The sequence below is a fragment of the Neopelma chrysocephalum genome, unplaced genomic scaffold (assembly GCF_003984885.1).
Source record: "Neopelma chrysocephalum unplaced genomic scaffold, ASM398488v2 Primary Assembly neopelma1_75, whole genome shotgun sequence".
Lineage (NCBI taxonomy): Eukaryota > Metazoa > Chordata > Aves > Passeriformes > Pipridae > Neopelma > Neopelma chrysocephalum.
In genome coordinates this window covers 328259-354869 of record NW_020897736.1, presented here as the reverse complement: position 1 = coordinate 354869, position 26611 = coordinate 328259, and the positions used below count along the sequence as shown (strand labels likewise).

Sequence of the window (26611 nt, the reverse complement as noted above, 5' to 3'; positions counted from 1 at the left end):
TTCTTCGGGAACCAACAGAACAGAATAAAACTCTGAGATTTTCCTTTGTAGTTCTCCAAAATCCGTCCCTGCACAACTGCTCAGAACTGAGCTCACACTGACAGGCACAGGGAAGAAATCCTCTGTTTCATTCCCAAACCTTTGCTTGGATGTAACTCCCAAACTTTGCAGTTTCAATGCAAAACACCTCTCCCTCTAACAGAGCTCACTGCTGGCAATAAACCAGGTCTGCTGCTCATCAGGAACAGCTTCAAACCAATCCACAAGGAACTCTCCTGAACCAGGGACTCGGAAGCTTTAGGAATTAACTACCATGTGCTATTAAGCAAAGCAAGGGTTGTAGGAAAAATTGATTTTTCACTCTATCAATAGATACAGTCTGAAGAAACTACAAGTTCTTAAGACTACATGTTTCAACTGACACACTGGAGACCTTTTTCTCAAAAGGCTGCTTTGTTAAATTTAAAACAGAAAATCATGATGTTGGGAAGTTACAATCTCTTGACAAAAATTTAAGACTGCATCACGCTTCTCAGCCTTTTTTTTTATTGTCAGAAGACAACTGAAGAAAGGTATTGCCTGTTTGTAATGCAAATTTAAGCTCAAACCAAATTCCATGGCTTGGCATTAATTGCTGTTAATTAGGCTTGGGAAAGGAAAGAAAAAGTATTTGGTAAGAACAATTAAAAAATCAGAGGAACTATCATTCTGAATATAGAACAACCTCTTCTAGTTCTGCCAGACACTTGAGGAAAAATCAATCCTTCCAGTCCTTTGCAATATGAGCCCAGAAGAGAATGACAAAGTGTTATGACAGAAATTCAACAGTAAGCTTATAATTCCACTTATTGAAGGAATCTTTATTTTGCAGTATGACTGAACATCTGCAGACTCATTATACACTAAGATATTGTTGCCTTAGTTCCTTACAAGTAATTGTAATGATGAGATCTCTTTTCACCAATAAAAATATATCTCTTTCCCAAGTTCTCCAAAGCTCTGGCATCGTTTATCATTTAAATGTTCTCATGGTTGGTTACAGGCCTCCTGCCCAACCAACAGTCCTGCTCTTGCTCCTTCCTGAGGTTCACCTCCCATCATTTCAGTGAAGTTCCTCCAAAGAATCCTTATTTTAAATTCCCTTCAGCTGTTCCTTGCTCTGTACCAGCGACACACAGTTTTAAGGTGTGGAGGCATCTGCTGTGGGCTCGTGCCACACAACCTCTCACACCAACTCAGGGTAGTGAACTCTTCCCTTCTGCTCCCCCTCTGCTGCTGGAGGTGGCTGTAGGTGAAGGAGACGGACTAAAGCATCAACCTTAATGCAGAGAAGCTGCAGCTGGACAATCATGGCCTTAAACCCCTTTATCAGCACATTGTGGTTACCAGTGGCCAACAGATTCTGTTCTGCTGTCCTGGGGTCCCTAAGCCATGCCCAGATCAGCAGTGCAAGCTGGTAACCACTGCTAGGGAGCTCATTAAAAATAAGACCATATTCACAGAGCAGACATTCACCTGACCTAGATCTTTAAAGCACACTACCAAGTTTTCAGCATTACAGCAGTTTGATATTAAAAAAATGGAGTCACGACCGTGGGGTAAGTACTACTGCTATGGGCACAAATATGAAAGGAAGACTGGGTCTGTAAGGCTTCTAAGCACCCAAATTCTTCTGACACAAAGTGTTTGAAGTAATATTCAATAGAAAACAAAGACACTGGGCAAGTTAAGAAATAAAGGATAAAGTTTAATCTCCCTTGACTAACTTAATCACACAGTCTATAAATCAAGTTTTAAATCCCCATATATATTCTGTATTAAAAAAGACTTGGATTTCTTTTGGAATTTAATGCTGCAATATAAAAATATTCTCTGCAGATGAAATCTCTTTATTTGATCCAACCATGAAGCCACTAATCATGTAGAACTTCTACTGGGTGATTATTTTACTAAAAGAGATTTTAAAAAGGGTAAAACCCAAAAATGTTGAAACTGAGCAGTTCAAAGGGAAATAAGAGAAGAAACAGCAAAAAAAAAAGAAAGTTTCTTTTACAGAATCAAAGATGTAAGAACACATTCTATCTCACTAGATCAAGAGATGCTTAAGGAACAAAGAAAGGTTTTTTGCTATCCAAAAGAGAATTTTGCTCAGAATAAAATAAGATTAGGGAATCAAAGAATGCTGTACAGAAATATCTGTGACAATTGAAACCAGGTTCTCAACCATTTTTTCTTAAGTTTGGTTGTGTAGCATTTGAACAACTATTTAAATTAGTAACAACCTCTCCTCTTGGCAAGAAAGAAAAGAAATGTGTCTTCATGTGATTTGGGAATTTGCCTATGAATTTGTTTATGAATTTGGATTGACACTGGTCATTCCTTATGTACAGCTAAGCCAGAGAACAAAATTATTTTTAAATTAAAATTTATAAGAAGAGGAAAAAAGTATTGTATCAGACCAATAATTACACCTTGATAACAACTTAAAAAAATAGTGTTTACTCCATGTAAAAAGACAACTGACCAACAGATTACATACGAGGGACTTCAATTAACTCACAAAGCTAATTATTTCCAAAGAATAAACAGCATTTCCAAAACAGTCCCTTGTTGGTCATCTTAGAGACAAAGGAAGAATGGAGAGGAAGCTGGAAGTCAGCTGCATTCCTGAGAGGAGAATCCATGTTACTAAATATTGGTCACTGCCATGAAATCCATGCACCAGAAGGTGCTCAATGAACATACACTGTTCAGGGGCCTTAGATATTTTAAGAAGCCTTGAACAAACCATGTGTTGATATTCCAAACACCACGTGCTGCTCAAATGAGTATTTTCACGGAAACTACGTGATGGTTTGGTCATCAACTAGAAGACAGAAATAATCCAAAGCTTCAGGATCTAAAAAGTTCACATTAATTGGGTTCAGATTAATAAAAACTGTTCAAACAGCCCACCTCTTTCATGTTTTAATGCATTTTCCTTGAAATTTTTGCATTCAAGTTCCTTAGTTCTGTCTATAGCTGGAAACAGAAGTATAATCAAAACAATGTGAGAAAGGCTGAAATTAAAGATTTTGGGGTCTGACAAGAAGCAGGAAATACTAAAAATCTTGCAGAGTCAGTTCTCCAGAGGCTTCCAGGCCAAGGGGGTTTGCAAAGTTATATAAGCAACCAGATTGCTGGGTGCTTTACAAGGCAAACTGAACAACCAGCCTTCCTGAGGCTCCTCTCGCTATTTTGCATATTTCTCTTTATCCCTTTCCCTTCCTTTCAAAGCAATCTTTCCATATTTCAAGAGAAGTTAAAAAAACATTCTTTTAATACAGAACTTATGAAACAAGCACCTCAGTGGGACTCATTGCTGCTGGCTGTTGTCCAGATGATGTATTTGCAGGGCAGGTCATCAAAGCAACAGCAGGCTTCAGCTGGTGCTCTGCCCTGGGGATTTCTGTTTTTATAAGAACATTGCTTACAAACAAAGGGTAAAAAACCACAACACCACCTCTGCCCAGTGATGGCAGAACTAGGAAACACAGGAAAGGAAAACATGATTTCCATGAGTTTCCAAACTGGTCATGACCGCTGTCACCAAGGAGCAGGTATGAGCCAAAAAGTGCAGCCAGCACAGGGAGATGGAAAGAAACATTCCTACTCTCCTTCAAGATGCAGAGGATAAAGGCCAGGAAGCTGTTTACCTGGAAAAACAGCAACATGGAGAATTCTCCTTCAGGTTCAGGTCAGATGGAAAGCCACGAAGCTCCCAGGCTTCCGGCTCAGAATCCCAACCCAGAGCTCCCCCTCAGATCTCCCACCAGCAGCAAACAAGGAGAAACTCATTTAGAAGCTCAACAGAGAAAATACTGATGGCAAGTGCCAACAGAAAACTGGTCTGTAAGACAGAGGGGGAAAGCTGTGACACACAAGCTGACCCACCCAGGGTCACCCACCCAGCCATCCAGGCTCAACTACTTTCCTGAGGCAGAGGAAAGAGCATTTCCCCTCACCCAAATCAGTAGTAAGGTCTGTCTTTTAGTAAAAATTTTTTTAAAGATCTGCCATTTAATATATAAAAAAGATTAAACTAGTTTTTGAGAAAGCATTTCCTCTGTATGTTTTCAAAATGTGCCTGGAGCCCTACAGACCACTATACAGAGTGGTAGATACAAGCTGTTTAATGAAGCCAGAAGGGAAAAGGTTACTTTGGAATTTAGTAGAATAAGATAACCCTGCCAGAAACTTCAAATTGGAATTATTTCAGCAACACCAGTATTGAAAAAATATATGGTCAGCAAAGAATAATGTCCTGGATATACTGTGTTTCAACTCCAGGTCATTACACGAGGTAAGATGCTTGTGCAACTTGGATTCAGTGGAGTTGAATTCATTAACACAAGGGTTGAATTTCATCCAAAGTCTTAACAGCTTCAAGGGGTTTAGTAGGTGATCACCCCCAGCCAAATAATATATGTTGGCTACAGTAAGATGAACATTTATTTAGTGAAAGAAACTTTCCCTGAAGAAAAACTGTTTGAAATTATTTAATGGACAATAATTCAAAGGATATGTAAGTGCAAGTGTGTGTGCAGGAAGAACCAGGCATCTTAACAACAAACTACAGGTAAGAAATGTTAAAAAGGCAGCTATTGCACATTTCTATCTGTTTTAATATACTGTCTCCTATTAGTTTTCGCATTTCTTTTGCATTAGAAGCAAATTTGTGTTAGTCTTCATTCTCCTAAGGTACCATAAGGCAACTTATGCATTTTCCTCAAACACAGGCTGAACTCCAAAGATCAAACACTGACATAACCTGCAAGGCTTTCAAGCAGCACTGTATCTGATTGCAAATGAAATCCCCTTTACAGGGCCAGGAGTGTCCACGGTGGAATTCAGGATGCCTCCCATCCTGTGCCTTATGTGAAGATGTCACACTGTGATTCTTCAGTTCTGGCTTTTTCTGTTCTTCTTCTTTTAAATTCGATGATGAGCTCCAATTGTTTGCAAAAAGGCAAATGCTTTGACAAGTGAAAGATCCTATCCTATCCTCTCCCTGGCTTTGTGTTCATCACCACAGATCCCACCTTCCACACCCCTGAGTGAGCTCACCTACGTGACAAACATCCAGCTGTGGCTACAAACACCAACAGTGAGCTCAAGTGCCCTGTAACCCAGCATTACCCTTTGGGAAGGAATGGTTTAATAAACAGAATATTACCAACAGTGCAGAAGGAAGGACAAAGACTGTCAAAATGTAACACAGTGAACACTTCATCCTGGCTGTCTGTCACTTTTTTAATGGGGAAAACCATGCTCATTGTGACAGGCACATGATCAGAAAGGGCAAGATCCAAACACAGACTGAGGCAAAACTTCTTGACAGAACATGCTGCTAAGATTTCTGTCATCTCCAGGCCTAAACAGACACTCCTCGTGTCCCTTCACCATTGCTTTGAACCCTTCACACAGGATGTGCTAGTCAGACTGGCTGTGGTAAAGGGAATTATCATGACCCAAAATCAGAGCAGGTTGCAGGTCACACACACACATTGAAGCTGTAGTTTGCAGAGGAAGACCATGAAATGATCAAAACTCAGCATGTAAACAAGTTTTGCCAAACTAACCACAGTAGTGCACTTTTTGGTTTAAGGAAACGCAACTTATTGAACATCTCAGGCCAGCAAATGTGTCTGAACATAAATCCTGAGTGAATATGTCAGCAATTAGTGTAACATTCACTCACAGGCACTGAACTGGGGAGTTGCTAAAAAATGCATGTTTGTCTGATCAGACTCTGACCTTCTGTGCATAAAACAACAGTCGTGGAAAAGCACTTTCCTGGATAGGCCGGGATCAGACACTTCAGCAGTGAGGCTGTTTTTAAATCCATGGTGAGAAAGACAATGCTCTTAGTAGACCTGTGTTAGTTTTGAACTAAAGCATGGCCACACAGAGAGCAATTTATTAAAATTACTGTTAATTTAGATAATCAATGTATCTAGAAGTGAGCAACCAATGCTAACTGAACTGAATTAAGTGGAAAAAAATTAGAATCTTCTCTGCTCATCAGGTCTCTTCTAAAATTGACATTGAATTGGAAGTTTTGAGGTGCCCAAAAACTTTTAAAGCTTCTATTAATGGCCAGCCTTGTAGAATCAGAAAATATTTGACCAAAAGCAGAATCTTAAGCACTGAAGGACAAGACTGAGAGTGGAGACAAAAAGATAAGGCAGAAGCAAATAACTAGTAGTTATCAATTTATATTACCACTATCATGTTTTTATAGGAATGCCTGATTTGCAAACATTCAAAAAAACCCCTCAAACCAAAAAACACCAAACCCCAATTTGTTTCTCTTCCTGTGTAATATTTCCTGAGTCTTCAGTTCAGCATTCAGGAAACAAGGACACAACAGTTCCACTGGGATACCTAATCATAAAAAGCATTTCTTAGGAATATTATTCAAAATATTCTGCTTAAGTTTATACAGAGATTCTAACTAATAATTGCTCTGCAATTTCCTTATGGTTTGAACTTGCTGTGCTTAATTTCAGTTTATTTAAGAAGTGTTTCCTTAAATCTTTTCTCCACAGTTTGGAGCACATTGTTGGCTGTACAAAGAAATGTCTTTGTTGTTTAACTCCAGCAGAGAACAGGCAAGAGGACCAAGGACAAAAGGTAAAAAAAATAGTTATTCTTATCCAGATATTGTAATTACATGTTTTCTAAGTGTTGCATTCAGTAAGCTGTGGATGCAAGAGAAACAACCCAACTCCAGTGCACGGACAGGGATGCACTCAATGAATAATACACACCAGAAGAAATGCCATGTTTAAGTCATTAAAACTCAAACATGTATCCTCTCCTCCATATTACTATATAGTATTTGTTGCAACTTTTTTGCACAGAAACTTGTAAACTTGTATAAAAATAAAATTAAAATAAAATCAGTAACAGCAATTAAAAAATAAGTATATTTTGAAGTGTATTAATTGATCTACTTAGCCCCACATGAAAAAATGAGTTAATTGCTTATATTATAAAACTTTTCATATGATCACCTGTGATACATCAGTGCCTCTAACAACGTTTATCCAAATTCTCTGCCAGTGTTCTAAACTAACTCCTTTATCTGCTGTAAATTTGAATCTCTAAATTGATTTCAAAACGTTATTTTAACCTCCAGAGCTGCCAACAATATTTCATCATGAAATGTACTGCTTGAATGTTATCTGCTGCATGGAATATAGAGTGAAAGTGGGTTTTGAGCATCTTTTCACAGCCCCATTAGTATCAGCTCCTGTTCTTTCCATATGACAAATTTCTTACAACCATATTTGTGTTCAGGGACACCAATTTTCACAAAAGTGCTATTAACACCTCTTGGAGTTTAGTTTAAAAATATTAATGTGCAACTCTTACTTTAATCACAAATACCATACACTGGCATGTGCCAAGAGAAGATGCTACAATAGCAGAGTATCATTTTACAGAAAGTGGGGGAAATGGATTAGACCCAAAGATATCTCTATTTCATTTAGTGGCTGAAATTGCTTAATGCCATTAAAACCAAAACTGAAATACAGAATATATTCCCTGAAGGAACTGTGATGTTCTTTACAATGAGCAATGAAATGAATTTCACTATGAAACAACCATCTTTGTAGCAAACAGTGTTCAAGTGAGAAACAAAACATTAAGGGACTTGCTAAAACCCTGCTGGATCTCCCCTCCCTTTCCCGGGACACTCACACACCCCAACTGCCAGCACTGGGGGCACTGTGCCCAGGACTGCTGGATGAACTGGATCCCAAGGCCACAGGACTCCAAACTCGGACAACTGCCCCAGAAATAAACTGTTCCTTGAGCTACAGGACATCCCCACGTTCCTTTAACGAGAGCGAGTTCATCACACAGGGCAAGTGTTATTTCAAAACGAGAACATTTTCAACAATCAGATCTCTCAATCTAGTATTAAGCTAAATTTTAACTACTGGTACCAAGACTGCCTTGCTGCTGAGGCTGTGGATATGGAGAACAACCAGCTTCTTTAAATTAGCTTCTCAAGACACAGAAAAGGCAAACCCCCCCCACCTTCCAAATAATCACTTCAGATTCGTGTTATTTGGCCTTAAATTTTGCCATTATCTCAAATCCCAATCCCAAAGATGATGAAGTATTTCTACTCAAAACCACATGTTTTGCAGCACAAGTGCTGTAACATCCTGGTCCCACTGAAGGTATTATGGTCCTACTTAATTCAGTGGCAAGCTTCCCATGTCAGTGTACGAGAACTGGCCAGCTGATGATTACCAGTGGGATAAAAAGTATGTCTTTGTCTCTTTTCTGTACAAGACCAGCATGTGACAGCAGCGCTTTGCCAATGGAAAAGTCTGTCCAAGGTCAGCTGTTCTGTTACCAACGGGTCTAACACATCAGCCAGTAAGAAAATGTTGCTGAAAACTGCTTTGAGAAGCAAATCGTTCTGACACAGCTCAGGACTGCACAGCCTCTAACCTTCTTTACACTTTAGAGAGTCTAAACCTAAATTGTAATAATATACTAGAGTAAATATACAGCCTGATGAATACATTATTAAGAGGAATGAATAGCTATTATACAGCACTCCAAACTGGACTGCTTTCTTTCTGAACAAACATACACTAGAAAACAAACATGAGATGTTTCCCGGGGATTTTCAGATACACCTAATGGCTCTGTTAGTTAGTTCATTTTGGGTCACTAAGAAACACTAGTTAATGCTGCAGCTCATTCTCAAACTGACTGCTAAAATATTTTCCTCTATCAGATCAACACTCTTCCTACAGTGAAGAGCTGCAAGAAATGGAAAGCCTAAAAGGAATTGGAGCACTTGGGCAAGGAGGGAAGGAAATACGTTTGTGTTATATGAAATTCATTTATCCAAAACTGGGATTTTGTGAAAAGTTAATTATAAAGTTACATGAAAAACCAGCTAAACCAGCCATTGAAATTGCCTGTCTCCTTTAATCTGCATATTCTGAATACCCAGATAATGACACGTTCCAGAAACACTTTAAAGCTTTATATACCACTGTCATGTTTTCTCTTTTGACAGAAGTTTATCATTTACAAGTAGCAAGAACTTAAAAATGTTATACTGGAATCACTCCAACTTGTGTGCAAAACCCAAAAATGCAGTACTTAAAATTAGCAAACCTCAAGAAGCTCCATCATATTCAGCAGCATCATTAGGATTGTGCTTTTTATGAGGGTCACAAGCTCTGCAACAATGAGCAACAGATTACTACAGAAAAGTTCACAAAAGCAGTCTAGAGAAGCTTTCAAATGTTCGGATGACTTTTAGCTGAGTTTGATACTTATATTCCTGCCTGCTTTTTCCAGCACCTCCTGATTTTACAGAAATACCTCCTTGTGAAAACAAACTTTCCTGATTGCTCACTTGGTTGGTGCTTTTGACAAAACAGTGAAAAGATGTGGAGCTTTGTAAAAATTGGAACACATGGAACCAAGACAATCTCCTAAACAGAGACACACAGGATAACTCCAATTCCCAGAAACATCTGCTGTTGTCTTCTAAAAAAAAATATCTTCGTGACCTTGAGCCAACTTATGTTTTTGCATTGAAGAAACCATAAAATGTACAAAGTGAAAGGAAAACCAAAAGCAACTACCTTACACTCCTTGAAACAAGTGGAATGTTGCTTACAAGCAGCTCTGCTGGCTACAACTGGATCATGACAGAACAGGGTCCGGAAAATTCAGTTTTGCAAAGCATTCAACTACATCCTTAAAGGAATGGCTGCTGGGTTGTTTTTCCTGTTGTTGCTACACCTTAAGGATAAGGGTTTTTTTAATTATTACTTTTAAAGTTTAAGACTTCTGTTTATTACCATAAATATAGAGAAAACAGTAAATACCAGATCTTGAGTTCTCAAGCTTCCCAGCTCTACCAGTGTTATGTGCACTATGTCTATATTCTGAATGCTGCTTTATCAGTGGGAAATTTGTGACCACCAATATGCCAAAACCCAACCTCACAATTACCATTTCACTTGTCCAGTAAATTGCTTGATAAACCTGTCTGTGGTTTCAGTTTTCTGATCTGCTGGAACGTGTTCATTGCTGTCCTGGTGCAACTCACCTGCCTCAATAAAGCAAGTTTATTGTGTAACAATGTAAGCAGAACGGCTGGAGTCCTTCTAGCTGGAATTACATCCTCAGGAATTCCTAACAGGCGAGCGAGCTGGCAAACTGAACAGACTAAATCCATACCAGCAGCTTTAAAATAAAACATATGAAATGGATAAAAAACAAAAAGAAAAAAAGAAGGAAAGAAAAGAGATGATAGCATAAACTAAGAGTTCAGGGGATAAGCAGTTAAGGAGTAGCATGGGAACCATGCCAACAGCCTGGTTATTTTTAATCAAAAAATGTTACTTTCTTTCTGTGCTGCCCATTCCAAAAATGTTGAAGTGGCTGAGGCCATTTTAACACAGTTAAGGGAATTTTTCTGCCAGCTGTTTTCAGATGCTGGCACATAAATCTGACAGAAAAATTACATTCAGCTCCATGATTTTATATATTAGTAACATGACTGCTTTCACTGTACTGCCAAGTAAGCTCCGTTCTCACCCATTTTCTACCAAGTGTACAAGTATCTGTGGAAGTTCTTTAGAGAGAATTATTGATTTAGTTCATCATCAATCAAGTTGGTGTTGATGGATGTTATACAAACTGTTGGCATGAAAAAATGAATGCTAGTGCATATAAGTACATAACGTATCAAAAACTCACTTGGATGAAACCAGGACAAATTAGAACTGATAAGACCACCCTACAAAAGGTCCAGACATTTGGTTTTCTTGGACTGTGGGTAGTTTACGTTATTTCTTCAATTTTTGAAGGGTCACTATTTTTGTACAATTATGGAGCTCACGTTACAGTTCAGACTGTTTCCCATCCACAATAAACTCCCATCCACAGGCAATGTTCCTGTAGAACTCAGTACAGCTCCAGCAGGAATTAAGGGGAAGAAAGCAGAAAAGAGGAGAGAAGCAATTCCATAATGAGCATTTTCCTTTCTTGTAGCTGAGCAGCAGTTGAGATGCTCACCAGCCACAAGTGAGATAAAGCAGCTGTCCAACAGGATATTGGGATTTGGAACTTCCAGTACAGTTCTAGCAAAGACCACACCAATTTTACTATCTGCTCTAGCAATTGGTAAGACAGATCTAAGGATGGACTAACAGGTGAAGAGAAAGTAAAGGGTGAGGAGCAGGTTCTATAAATCTGAACTGACTCTTCTCTCTCCAGTTCACTCAGCAGAATTGCCTCCAAAACATGCACAAATACAGACAAACCAAGGGCTTTGTAACTTGGGAACAGGACAGGTGACAACAGGGAAAGCCGCAGTTCATAAATGTCAAGACTGACATAGATCTGCATAAATTCCACATAATCTCCGAGTTGTAACCCATTACACACATCTAGAAATATACCTCAAGATGTTATGTTAATGTAAACATTCAAGGACGATGTATGGTTTTGAATTAAGAACCTGCTTCAGAATAAACAACTGTACAAATGACCTTGGATTCTGCAAATGCCACCTCAGTACCAAATTATCTCAATAAAATTTTTACATTCTTTCACTTTAAAAGAACTGAAATTTTAGGCAATCAGAAGATGCTCTTTCCTCCTCAAGCAGTCTCAATTAATGTACCTGAAAAACCAATGCTTGGTGGATTTCTGACTGCTCAGAGAAGGGCAATGATGTGGGAAGGGAAAACACCACAGCAGAACCAACTAATAGGAAATAGCAAAGCCAGGTCAGATGGACAGGGAATACACGGGAACAGGTCTATGGCGTTTGTTGTGCATGAACAACCTGGAATTACAGACATTTCGGATCAAAATACCTGTTTAATGATTTTTTCCCCTTCTCTCTCTTCTTCTTGACACCTATAGCACACTGCTCAGAAGGCCTTTCCTGGCATAACCTCCACCCAGTTGCACTAGAGCAGAAAGAAGGCTTCATTCACTGAGATGCAACTTACCCAAATAGTTGTTGCTCTTTGACATCTCAGTAATGTTGATTTTAGTAGCTCCTTCAGGAATTTCCACTATCTTGTGGTAGCCAAGATTTGTTAGCGTGTGTTTGAAAACTCCAGACACCACCTTGCAAGCAGTGTTGTCCCCTCCACATATTCCACACTTGTCAATCACCTTGTCAGAACCCAGATAGTCGTCACAGCCAATGCTCTGCAAAATAAAGTAAGATTTCTTTTTTCCAAGATCTTACAACTGCAGACTTTGGACATAATAACCAAGGATAGTATGACTTTCACAGAACAATCAATTGTGAAACCATTTTGCGAATCAGCATTTCAGTAATGTCTTCCTTTGTTCCTCCGTATGGGAAAAGGCTAGAAAAGCTAAAGGGTTCATAGGCTCGGGGTTCCAAAGTTAGCTGACAGGTTTTTACATCCTGCTACCAAAAATACAAGAACACACTAGAACAGTAATGCATTGTTCATCACTGATTGCATCCTCCTCGGCTGGAAGGAAAGAACCTCTTAACAACACAGTTCCCACAGCTGCTAGTCAGAGAAGAGGTGGAGAGCTATGATTACGTCAGGATTCAAAACGGGCTTTTTACAAAAGCAGAACTACTTCACATATACAGTGTTGTCCTGATCTCCTCTAAAATTGAGCACTCAGCCTACTGTCACCAAAAGAGGTTTCTCAGAAATCTTTATGCTGCACCTTGACAGTTAGAGAAGGGATCCTTCAGTTCACTGAGTAGAAGATCTTCAACCCACTCAGTAGCACCCACTTGGACGGGATAATTCCAAATAAATCATTTCCTACAATCATAGAACGGTTTGAGTTGGAAGGGACCTTGAAGATCATCTCATGCCACCCCCTCGCCGTGGGCAGGGACATCTTCCACCAGACCAGGTTGCTCCAAACCCTGTCCAACCTGGCCTTGAACAGTTCTAGGGATGGGGCAGCCACAGCTTCTCTGGGCATTTAAAATAATGTAAATTAAAGTGCAGAAAAAAGGTTACAGATCTGACACAAACAAGAAAAAAAAAATCTTTCCAAGTTACTGCACTTTAAAAGTCTCTACAGTACATGCACTACTTCCTGTTTTACAGAAACATTGATGGTGCTGGTTTGTATTTACAGACTTAAGGAAGTTTTATGATGAACACCTAATTAACTGGCACATCCAAAAAAAGAACTTCTCATTCTCATTTGAATAAGAATGAAATATTACATGAGCCAGTAGAACAGAAACCTATCACATATTTTATGAAATGTAATTTGGAGGTTGAAACTAGATGATCTTTAAGGTTCCTTCCAACCCCAACCATTCTATCATTCTACAAATGTAGTAGTTCGAAGTAAATTAAATAAATTCATGTCTACCCCCCAAAAAAGCTTTTTTTAAGCACAAAGAAATCATTCATGATCACACTAAAGCTGGAAGTCAGGAAAGATGTCATAATAAGTTAAAAATATGGCAACAATGCAACAGATAAAAGGAAAAATCTAAGGCTGTTAACAGATAAATCAAGGAGATACCAGATCCACTTACACTAAAGTTGAAATGTGATAAAAGCATGTAAACAACAATTCCTCAATCATTTTTTATCTTACCTACCAAGTGCTGGAGCCTTATATTTTTAACCAACCCCTGTTCTACATTGTTCATGGTTCTTCTGTTAAGAGAATCATATTTGACATTCCATCATCCTCATTTTAATAAACAGTTTCCTATATTCTACCTGAATTTCTAAGCTTTTCTTGCCATGTCAGGTATTTTCTCCATATAAAGTCAGATGTTTTTACTTCCCAGGCCTTTCAAACAGAATGGGAAGATGTTCTCTTAATAATTCAACCAGTAACGAAGTGGACACAAGTGAACTGGCACACTGGAGATTTGGTGTTGTCCCAGGAGCTCAGGTGTGGTGACCATTTGTGCACTCCACAAAACAGCTTCCCTGCAGCTGAGATGTTAATTTGGAGACTTCTTCACTGACCAGGAATGCAACTGTGTTTTCACAAAAACAACACCGTTATTTTCTGTAACAGTTTAAAAACCAACTTATCTATGAGATAAATCAGCTTCTGTTTTGTGACAACATAAGAAAGCACTTCAGCAGCAAGCCAAGAAAGAGATTTGATGTCCTGGAATTTTGATACTGGTTATGGCCTAATTTTAGCCTGGAGATAAGTAGGAATTTGTGATGTGCACAAGCAGTTGGAATGGTTGACAGCTAAACAACACACAGACAAACCAACTGGATTTACTCCTAGAATACAGGCTGGAACTGGAGTTGGCTACAGAGGAAACTCCAGATCCTCAAGAGATAGTTTCAAAATAAGCAGCAGATACTTAATATACTTTGATGACAATATCTTAAAGTTATTAAAGAGCAGAAAATTAGCTGCATACAACTGGAAACTCTGTATTCCTCAGTACAAAATTTGATTTTATTTCTGAAAACTGCAGCAATGCCTGAGTTGGGGTTTGCTGTTACACATCATGGTGCTCGGGTACTGGAGACAAGACAGTTCCCAAAACCCTCAGAAACATGGCCCAGCTGATGTGCCCAGCACCATGAGGTGTCACAGCACCAGCAGAATGCAGCTGCCAGAAACACAGGGAACATCAGGATGGCCAACCAAAAAAACCCTACAAGCCACACCCCCCTCCAAAATGACATGGGCTCCTGCAGGAAATGGCACTTTCAAACAAGGACAAGGGATTACAACAAAAAGAGCCTGTCAGAATACCAGACATCTGGGATTTCACTCCTGTGTATCCCATCACTGTCTTACTCAGAAGAAAGATCTGAGAGTGACCAACAAAGGAATTCCAGCAAGAACTGCAAAAATCATGAAGGAGCAGGGCTCCACAACAAGACTAGTAGAGTTTGGCTTTATTCCCAGCCATCGAACCCAAAGGTATTATGTTCTTCAACTTCAGCACATCAATTAACAATACTGGAAGATAAATAAAATCCCCTGATCCTCAAAGAAAACATAACTTCTGTCACAGATTTTGAAAGTAAATTTTATTATTCTAATGTACCACTTCTATCCTATGAGATACAAGAAAAATGATGTCCACAAGGTGGCACTTACAATCCTTGTGAAATCAAAATGCAGAAGGTCTTTGCAAAAAAAAAAAAAAAAAGAAAAAAGTTAATTTCTTACACCTCAACACAAAGTTTGTATTGCACTTGTTTTCAAATGAGCCTTTATCACATGAGTAACAACTGCTGTTGTTTTGTTATCAGTAACAGGTTCTTAAAATATCTCAGTCAATCCAAAGATTTATTTTGGTTTGGAATGTATTTTAATCTGAAATACAAATGTTGTACAAAACTGAAATGAAGGAGAACCTCTCAAACTGTTATTTCTTGCATCATATGTTCTCCTTGTCTGGTCACCAGGTGGACTTCATTTATCAATCATAAACAAATATTTTAATCCAAATTCTGGTGTCTGCCCTCCAAAGGAATCCTCATTGACTTCAAAGTTGACATCAATGGGAAATTTGCCAAGTCACAAGGGTCAGGCTCTTTATAGATTTGACAGGGCAGAATTATGTCAATCCCATGGTCTTCACAATGCAAAATTTACTAGCAAGTTTAAATGACTTTTGGACTTAAATGTGTCAAACAGAAGTATATATATATAATTTTTTTCCATTCACTTGAACTTCTGTGTAAAATTAATCACTCCCACTGAATCTGTGGGAATGAGAAAGATCAAGTTTAGGAGCACCTGAGGAACTTTTATGTACACAAATCTTTGGGACCAGACAGGATGCAACCAGTGGTGCCAACAGAGCTGGATGATTTCCCAGTGAGGTCATGGTGGTTGGTGGGAATGCCCAAAAAGCAGCTGCCACATCCAGGAAGGAGGACCTGAGACTCAGTTGCAGGTTGGTCACCCTAAGAGCCCTCAGGAGACTGCAGAGCTGATGCTCCTGGAAGGAGGATCCTCCAAACACATGAAGGACAAAAAAAAAAAAAAAAAAAAAAAGATGTGGCACACTCCAGAAGGAGCAGTTTATCCACAAAGTCACTCGTGATATTGGACTAGAGGGACTAAGTAAGTCCTTAAACACTTGGTTTAGCTTGGTGTTTACAGTCTAGGCTCCCCCTTAAGAACTTGTCCAAGGAAGCCTGGATAAAGAAGGCATTGCAAGAGAAATTAAGAAAGTCCCAACTTCACTAATTTCACTCAACTGCAGCTCACAGACGTGCCACTCATTTAATCCTTCCCCTCCAGGCAGGAGGTCCATCAGATTAGTAACAACAAAGCACATACTGCTTTGGCATCTCAAAGCTTTGGCTCCTCATCTCCTGGAACTACAGTTTGCATTAGTGGATTTAGATTGTTTTCCCAGGCAGTTTCTGATACTTCCATCACAAGCCTTGTTTCTTATCTTCAATAAATCTCTCTCCTCTCCACTAGGATGGACATTAGTTTTCTGTTTTCTTTTCCCCCCCAAAACTTAAGCAAGGTTGCCTGGAGATTGGCTGGGTGGTTCTCTCCTCAGTGTGTGAAGAAGCTGAGGATAACAATACTACTTTTCTTTGGCCACTGTTAAAACCTTCGACTTTCACGCATGAACTTATAAATTTAACTCCTAAAATTAGATAAATATAATTCCTTCCATTTCTATCTGTCTATGACAGGTATTAAATGAGGCACCAATGAAGATGTAAAGATGCTACAGAGCAACAGCCAACACACGCCAGTCATACCAGAGTAGGATTCCCACCAAATGCACACCTCACTTGCCAGAGCTATTTGTAAATGAGAAGAATGATACAGATTTCCAGGAAATGCCTTCAGCTTTGCCATTCCCTGAGGGGGCCAAAATGTTTGTGCTCTGTAGCATTGCAATAGAACAGCGAGCAAATGCCAGCACACAGCCAGGGGCTGAAGCACTTCACTGTGGGAGGGAGTTCCCATGGACAAACAGAAGTGCAAGGTTTGGTGGTGCACATTCTTCACTGGGAACAAAATAAGCAGGGTGTTCAGCAGTGAGGAACCAAGGCTGTGCTTGTGGAGCAACAGGTACCTCCAGGAAACCTCCAAAGGCAGAGCACAACAAAGCCAGCAGGGCCTGCTTGTCTCACTGCAGCGTCTCATGTCTTCAAGGTTGCAACCCAACCCTCATTTGCATTACAAATCAAAGGAGCAACGTTGAGAATTTACATTCAACCACAGGATAACAAACAACATTCTAATGGCTCTCGCTTGATTTGTGGTAAGCTATAACCATAATTTTTACCTAAACATTTGATCCTGCTTTGGCTTTCAAATATTTCCTGCTGCCCACAGACCTAACCCTCACAAATCTTTGATGCTATTTACAGCCCCTCACCAATAGGTTATGGTCACATCCAGATGTCGCCCACTTAATCAATCACAGATTTTCTTACCTGCACAATAGCTGGTTTCATTACCTATCTGTGCTTTATGTTGAATTTCATTTGGTCAGATAAATTTCAGACAGCAAGAAGAAGCAAGCTATTCATTTTTGACAACCTTAAGAATTCAAATGACATTTATAGTATCTAGATATGCACTGATTCAATGAAAAAAAAGCCACTCACATAAAGACATATAAAGACTCTTTCACTAAGACATTCAATGGTTTCTTACTGGCTAGAAAATTACCTGAGAGCAAAAAGGTTTTATTCTTGTTACAATGGAAAAAGTAAAGCCATCCAGGAAAAGTAATCAAGTGAAAAGATGCCCTTAAAGATATCATCTAGTAACAGCTAATAAAAGGGGATTAAAAATGTAAAGCATGCATCTCACACTAATACCTCTGGCAGTTTGCAAAACAACTTCTCTCAAGTTATTTTTGTTCTAAGGAAAGATTCCATAAGTGGGACCTGGAGTTCTCCCATACACAAACCCCAGTAAGGTGGGTGAAATCTGCCCCATCTCCAGCGATGCTGCTGCAACAAAGAGCTGAAACAGAACCAGAACATTGCTGGCTGTCACCTTATCAAAGTCAAGATAAATACTCAGTTTTGAGCCCTCCACTCTACAAAGAGCTTATTAAAGGATTTTATTACTCAAGTGTTTTGAGGTGGCCACATTGGCAGCATTTACGAGTGAAGGAGATGAAGATCCCTCACCATGACACAAATATTCCATTGGAATGCACACACTGGGAGTGCAAGGCTGGTGGGCCTTTCCCCATTTGATCACACACACTTCAGTCCTCAGCACTCATTTCTGCCTGGGGTGGAAGAAATCTGTCTGAAGCATTCACAGGAGGCTCTGGGCACTGAATCCAACCACAGGCACATGAGCCTAACACAGAAGGAGACTAATTTCACCATGCCTGGACCCTGGGTCAGTCTGTTCCCAGACATATCTGCTGCCAGAGCATTCAGAAGCACATCCAGGGTCCTGGGGCTTCAGTTTTGGGTCTTCACACTTTCAAGGGAATCAGATTGCTCCTTAAGATTACTCATTAAGGATGGGAATACCGTGAGAGAAAAAAAAAGTACCTGAAATTGAAAGATTGTGGTTTTGTTTTTTTTTAAGCCAAACATTGAATTTGCAACTGGAAGCTCCATACCCTGAAAGTTGTAAAGCTCAAGAGGTACAACAGCTTCAAATGGTATGTGCATCTCTAAAATGCACTGATTGCTTCTTCACTTCAGAAAACTTAAAATGACAAGGACAGTAAAGCTGCTTTAGCCCAAGACCAGACTAAATTTAATCTGAAAAAAATATTCCTAAATCACACATAACAAAGCACTCATGTCTGCTTGAATATATTGATCTGCTGCAAATATATCAGATTACTTGATATCACAGATTCAGCAAGAGTAGCAAACTCTATGCTTCTATTTATACAACACAACTGGCAAAGCAGAAAACCATTTCATAGCTAAGGTCAGATAGCAACTCCACACATTTTATTCTTTAAGAATGGTATCTTGTTTCTTAGGATTTGTACACAAAGTGTATGTTTATGATGTGGATCAGAAGGTTAAAGCCTTCAAATATGCAGACAGGGCTTGGATGTACAGACGTACTGAATTCACTAACAGTGCAGTCTGAAAATACATGCAATGGTTCATAAAATCTAGCCTAATGTGACCTTGTTGGCAATGACAACAAGCAGGTAAACAAAGTAGTACAGTTTCTGTACTTGATATTAGTTCTCTGCCTTTTTAAAACACCTCTCATCTGAGTGGCCAGAGCTAATGCATGTCAGCACCAGCCTGATCATATCCCAGTATTATTGATGCAAAAAAAAAAAAAATAATGCACCCTGCCCATTTCAGGGTCTCCACAAGTGTAAAACACAATATAATCTATCCAAAGGTATGGCTGTGTCTGAACACAACATACCAACTCCCTGCTGGCCTCAAAATACTGCATTTTAAGTTCTCTTCTGAACTCTTACAATAACTACCATTATTACTTTCTGGTTCATTAATGTCATAAAGAGCATAAACAAACAGTAACAGCATTTGAAGACAACCTCAGGAAGAGACCACAAATAGTTTTAGTTAAGACTCAAGTTCAGAACAGCCTCCTGAGCATCTACAGGCAAACACTCACCTCTCCCACACAGCAGCGAGAGGCACTGTTGCCACAGCAGGTATTTGATTGTTTGAAGTTCTATGGTGACCTCTTCAATGCTGTTTTTATCCTGCCCTTTAGGAAGAGGAGATGGAAAATGGACTGGCATATTTTCCATTTGAGTACAATCTGTTTCTTCTGAAAAATCAGAAGTGGCAGAGCAGCCACTCCATCTCCAATGTCACAGCCAGCACTGGAAGCCTCCATTCAATACAGTTCTATTTTCTCCATCCTTGGTGCTGAACAGCTCTATAGTATCACCCCAATTAACATCCATTTAAACAACATGGGTGATTTACCCAAATACACAAAATTTATCTATTTACACAAATACAAATGCCCTCTCTTCTTAAAGAAACTATATACTATATGCAGCTGTAACTGAGATGCTTGCAAAGAAATCTTTCAAACTTACAGGTCCAAGTTGTCTACTTCTGAATAAACAAAACTAAACAGATTTTATTCTTCCAAAGCTCTACTTTGAGATTGCAGTACAAAAATACTAAAATTGTGCCTGTCCTATAGAAAATAATAGCCCTAAAAACATAAAGGTGGAAGGGGAGCTTATTACAAATGCCCTGCAAAACACATGGAATCTAAATGTTCTGGAGTTTTACATACTCCTGTTGAACAGAATTTGGGCAAGGAGGCAGCGCACCCTGGCTCTGCTACATGAGTTAAGCACAAAGTCCATTTCCCATTCAGCCATCTGGATTTTTGGCTGTACATCAGTGCTGTAGGGGAAGGAAATGTGTGAATCCAAGAGGGAGGAGACCACAAGAGCAGAGGATGTGATGGCATAAAAAGCTCCTTCCAAGTGTGTGTCTGCCTCACAACAGCAGAAAGAGGAACACCCATTTCCTATGAATACAAGCACCTGTGAACATTTCTTTGTGGAAGACCCCACCCAGCTGCAGATCACTTCTCTGTAGGATCTCACAGGGCCCTGATCATTTGTCAGACTTTTTAGATTTATCTTGAAATAGACCTTTGCTCTTCAACCAGCAAGGACTGGATTCAACTAGTGCTTGCTTCTGAACACGGTGTTGCTGTAAGGTTTGTGCCAAAGTCCTAAGCTGAGATTCATCAATGCACACTTTAAAACATCCCATTCGACTAAAAGAAAAAATAACATTACTTTACTGTTCCTGGGTTTAAAGGAGTTTAGCCCAAATAACTATATAGTACACTAAAACTTTGTTCTAAATACAACTGGTTGCAGTGGGAAGTTTCCTTCACCTACTTGGGAAAAATTATTTGCAGAGATGAATTTTCTTTTTACAATGTGATTTTGTGGTAACAGAAATGGAATGAGGTAGTATCAGCACACCACCCCTACTTGTAGAGCTCATTTGAAAATGGACAGAATAAAGTTCTGAAAAAACACTTGACTAAAACCAGCCCTCCTTTTTACTTGTTTTAACAGGCTTCTTGTATGGGACTAATCAGTTTATATCAGGACATATTTTTCATGCTCAAACACTATCAGATAATGAGATTTATGTTTTGAGTGGCATTTTTTGAAGCCAGGAACCAGAGAATTTGGTTCTTCATAATTTATCTGTTCTCCTCGTTGGTAAAGTCCAACTCTTAGGATGCTGATTTTTCTATAACTCAGAATTGTAGACCAATATCCTTTTTCTAGGCTTCTAAACCTCTTCAGCCAACAGTGAAGCAGTTTCTCACAGAAACCCCAAACTGAAGAATGATCTTTCTCTAGATAATGTCTCTGAACATGCCAAGTTCCTTTCTCAGTTACCTGTGTAGGACTTCATGGGGTTTGAACGGGTCAGATTTAGCAGCTTGTATTACAAAAGAGTTATTCCTGAAACCTAAGGATTTTTTAAAGCTGCTACTTAAATACTTAACTAAGCTGTTTTAAACATCCCAAAGTAGACATGAAAAGGTAAGAAATATTAGAATTCACAGTGATGAGACCTCGTTATCACTAAAGACCTAAAACAAATTCCCTTTGAAAATGTTTAGTATTTTCTTATATTCTAGTGGTTCCTTAATATTTGCAGGATCAAGACTTATGGTCAGGTATAATTATTTAGAATTTTAACCTATTTCAATGTTGCAAACTTTTGAATATTTTTACTTCTGTTAATCAGAGAGAAAATGTGCAAACCATCAGTGACAAGGTCCCTGAGTAATGGAAAACTGCACACATTTCTCTATTTTGATTGGCACACAAATAAGGCAAAAAATGGGGCCTAATGCCTGCCTCAGAAGAGTATGCTCAACTTCACCATCGTGTCAATAATGACTTCATCCTTCATTTGCACTAGGAATTCCTGGCTCCCAGTATTTTCTAGTTAATGTGAAGATATTCAAGGTAGCAAAAAAACCCAAGTATGTTCAGAAGAATCTCAAGGCAATCAGTGATCAGGCCCTTTGAATGGTTAGATTCCATCACCAAAACTCTTCCTCTATACTCAAGAACACAGAAACACAAAATCCTTGCAAGTTAGACCAAAGGTATCAAACATGGATGCAGAAAAGGGATCTTAAAACTAGGAAAAATATATGCTATTTTGACAGAATATTTTTCCAGGCTGTATTTTTTATTTGAGGCACAAAGACTTCCTAAGTCAAATGCAATGTCCTTCTATAATTTAGTGGTCCTTTATGGAATATGCTTGGCTTCCTTCCTGAAATGCAGCAGACCTAATCCCTCTGTCGGTGAGTTCCACCACATCATCTTCACATGAGAACAGGACCAGGCAACTTCTGCCAGTGCCTTGTAGAGCTTGTACTGAGAACAACAATGACCAGCATTTCCTCTTCACATTCTCCATGAACTCTCAAGTTTCATGGACTCCACTCCATCATCCTCACCCAAGTTATCGTTTTTCCAGCCTATGAAATCCTGCCCATTTTATTCCATTCCCTGGTCATCTCTGTTGCCTGAACTGCAGTTCTGATGGGTCCCATCTGAGGAGGCACTTGAGATGCACAAGCACCACATGTATGTTTGTCCATCTGTCCATACCCTTACACAGAAACACACACTGAACAACCTGTTCTGTTTTTCACTATTTTAGTTCCTAACTTCTAATTAGCTTTTTTGCTATTTTACAGTGAGCTGGCATGTTCATAAAAACATCTGAATGTTGTTTTCTGAATGACAAACTACTTTACTATCATTATGGGTTTTTTCTTTTGGGTTTGTCTTTTCTTCTGTGGATGACTTGCCTTTAATTGTGCTGAACAGTGTAAGCCTAAGCCAAGACACAGGAATAAAAATAATTTTTTTTCCATTAAGAAACCTTAGAACCACATGTGCTAATGCTTTGAGTTTTTCTCTTAACCAGTTACTCATCTACAGTATGATCTCTCCTCTTACCCCATCACAAATTAACTTCTCTGAGAGCCTTTAATAAGGGAACTTTCACAGAAGCTGGAGAAATCCAAGTAAGATCTTCCTTGTCCCATTTTGTTGATATACCTCTTCAAAGAGCTTAAATACATTGGGTGAGTTTGATTCCCCTTTTAAAAGTACTGAAAGAGCTACATCCATTACAAGTGAAGTGAGATTCTCAAGCACAAGGTCATATGAAGTACAAATTATGACAAAGTATTTATTCATACATGAGTGGATTAGTAACACTTGAAAGTGGTTTCTAAACATAACAGAGATTTGGGAAAATTTACATCTAAATTGGAATTCAGATTTTTTTTTTAGTCACTATGTTCATTTCAACAAACTACTTCTAATTTCATTCTTTGAACATCCCTTACCCCAGTGCCTGTGCAGAAGGCTACATCTAGTAGTTTTTAAAAAGCTAGTTGTTTTTAAGATGTTTTTTAGGAATGCACACTTTTCAAATGTCCAATCCTGTTTTAAATATCACTATAGGCTCTCTGCAGGCAGAGCCACAACCACACCACAATGTTTTCTCAGTTTCTCGTTAAAGGTTGGGTTAATTTTGGCACGCTGAGCAAAAGCCTGATGTGCCTGCAAACAAATGCAAACTGCACCCCCTTCACAACTGACCCAATCATTCATGAGTTCACTGCCCCTCATACTGCTCTTACTGAATTGTTTGCTCTAAAATGTTTCCAGAAGGCAACTCCTTCTGCTACTACCTTTCCTCAAATCACTTAAGAGTTCTTGATCTCAAACTCTGTTTCCCTGTTTTGCTGGAACTATTTCCCAAGATCTTTGTTCTTTTTTTTTTGACATCTTGACAGGTGCAAATAGATATGAAAAGTGCAGGCAGTTTTAAAAGGTGAAATCTTTCCCCAAAGCATCATCCATTTGGAATGCCCTGTAAAAGTCACAGCCACAACATTTGGATTCTTTTCTGGGTTTGGAGATAGCCAATCTAATTCTTTTCCCAGAGCACTTCAGTTCAAAGAGTTGCAGTTAGATTCAAGAAATTCTTCAAACAATTTTTGTGCTATAGGAAAGCCAATCACAAACTCAACCTCAGATGTGATTTCCTTTGGCTCTCCTTTGGTTGTCAGTGAAAGGGTGAGAATCAAGCCAGGTAAACCAGGGGCACCTGAGAACTACTGAGAATCTCCTCAGTGGCCTCAACAGCTGTTCAAATACACAAATCTGAGTTTAAGTTTTGTTATCTCACATGTCATCTGAATTTCAAACCTCATATACCTTACTCTAAAATGGGAAAACCTTATTGTAAAGGATAGCTTATTGTAAAATGGGAAAACAGTTAAAAGGAATGTAACACAATGTCTCCTAGATTACTAGAAGATGGATATAAATGCAATGAAGATCAGATTTCAGGAATTTTACTTTTTTCTTTACTGCCCAAAATCACCACACAGTCACCATGCATTTGCTATATCCTTCTATCCTCATCACTACTTGAACAAAACTCCTGCCACAACAACTTCAACAAGTTTAATTTGAGGCTCCTGTAAACCTGAGGTTCCTGTTTTGAGTAGTGACCTATATATGGATCAGATATTTGGATTTTTTTTCAGCAAAGATGAATTAGAGGACAGAACATTAAAAAAAGTTGTTTCCTTACTTGAAAAAGAATTTTGTCAACAGCATTTTCTTATATTTCAAAAGGAAAGGTTGAAAAATAGAGAAACTACAGTTGTCATTCTGTGTGTCACTGATTACATAAGAAGGGATTGTGCAGCAAGTTTTATGACGAACTGGATGAATGAGAAAAGAAAGTGAAATGCACCAGTTAGTTTTGTCTACTTGAACTTTGGGGGTTTTATTTCCAAATGCTTTTTCTCACTATACTAAAAAGGGTAGGGGTTTTTTGTATTATGTAGACACTCCCTCATGTCCACAAACTTTGAAAGCCAGAGGTCTCAGTGAAAAATTATTTTGTATAACTAAGGACATAGGAAATAACTAACTGGTTTCAGCCATTGCCAGCATTACAACTCTTGTGACCTGGTCTAACACACAGAGAATCCAACTTTTAGAAGCAATTTTTTACGGAAAAAAAGAGTGTGCCAAATTCTTCAGAATCTAATTCATAGTTAAGTACCACTGAATTCCAACACTGCCCCCCAGAATACACAAACCTCAGCTTTCTAAGCCACACAGACTTCTCACCTGTCTTTGTTCTGTAACAGGAGATTTACAAGTTCTACCTGCTTGGTAAGTATAAATAACGTCCCTATGAGTATACTGTGTTTAACAAACACTTGCATCTTTTGCAATTTCAAGGTTAAAAGAAAGAAATACTTAGCATTTTCTGAAAAATAGGTGACAATATATAAAAGTGTCCCAGTGTAATATTCCTGTAAACCCCTGACTCTTCCATGCTGCTTAACAGTACAGAAGTCAAGAACAGAGACCATATGAGGGACCCTTGAGAGGGGAGAGTCAGATTCACTGTCTTTCTAATAATTCCCAAAGTGAAAAGAACTCTGGCCATTGCCAGCAGACTAGTCCCAACTGGCTTTATACTCAGGTTGTGTTTATTCAAGTGTTCTCCTTTATGAAGGAAAAACTTGGCTTTATTTCAAGGTAAAGAAAAAAACCTCCAAGCAGCAAAATATTTTAAGGACAGATGTCTGATCTTGAAACAGCAGCTAACATAGCCAGACTATATCTGTGCAATAAACACTTACTCATTAGCCCTCTCTTTCAACTGCATGTATTTCTTTTTTATCCATGATGTCGCTCACAAAAAAGGCAGCACAGAATACACTGTTCTCTATTATCTCCTGGGACAACAGTAATTAATTCCTTTCATTCTAATAAATTTGAAATTCAACAACAAGTGTTGCCGTGTTGCCTTTTTTCTCTCCTCCAGGGGTTTAATTATGTGTGTTGTGCTTGGAACTGTGCTGGGGAGAACCAGGAGGTGCCTGGCCCCAAGAGCAGCACCCAGGAACTGGATCCCTGAGGGATCTCCCAGGAATCCAAAGAGCTCTGTGACCTGTGCTTGACCTGCAGCGCTGCCCTTAGGGCTTTACTTCCTCTCCACCTTGGTGTACCCACCTTTGAGACCACTGGCCCTGATACAATTTCATCCCCAGCAATATTTCAAGTTACAATTTAGTTAAAAAAACCTGAAAGAAATACAAGCAGAGCTGGTAACTATAGTAATGGCTAATATTTTCAAATGCTTTCCTATAATATCCCTGTTGCTTTTAGACGGCTATAGCTCTGCCAAAACTTAACAACCCACACTGAAAATTTCCTTGCCAGGGACTAGAAACAAGTTGAACATTTCTTTTCAAAGAAAATAAACACAAGAATAATTTTGGTTTTTTCCAAAAACTAGGATTAAACAAAATTGTGTGTTTTGCAAATAGTTTTTAAAAGAACTTATAACTGGTTTACTCAGGAATGCTCAGAAATACACTTTTTTAAGATCAGGGGCTCAAAATTGGCACGGAGACTGAGACAGCATCAAGGATGGGATCTTTTCTCTTCTTATGAAAAGATGCCCATGTCTAGTCGAGATTTAAACCCCTGAGTATCACCATGGCATCTAGTCAACACACATAACTTAAA

At 38.9% G+C, this 26611-nt stretch overlaps 1 protein-coding gene across 4 annotated transcripts in view; it reads right to left on the bottom strand.

The window, feature by feature from the left end:
• THSD4 (thrombospondin type 1 domain containing 4) overlaps positions 1-26611 on the bottom strand; it is a 260249-nt gene that overhangs the window by 42888 nt on the left and 190750 nt on the right. For all 4 annotated transcript variants that reach the window (XR_003534995.1, XM_027688407.1, XM_027688408.1 and 1 more), the window contains one exon: positions 12057-12261. Coding sequence is in view for 3 of the 4 variants with exons in the window: in XM_027688407.1 (XP_027544208.1) it covers positions 12057-12261 (205 nt within the window). In the remaining variant the exon portion in view is untranslated. The remainder of the gene's footprint in view (positions 1-12056; positions 12262-26611) is intronic.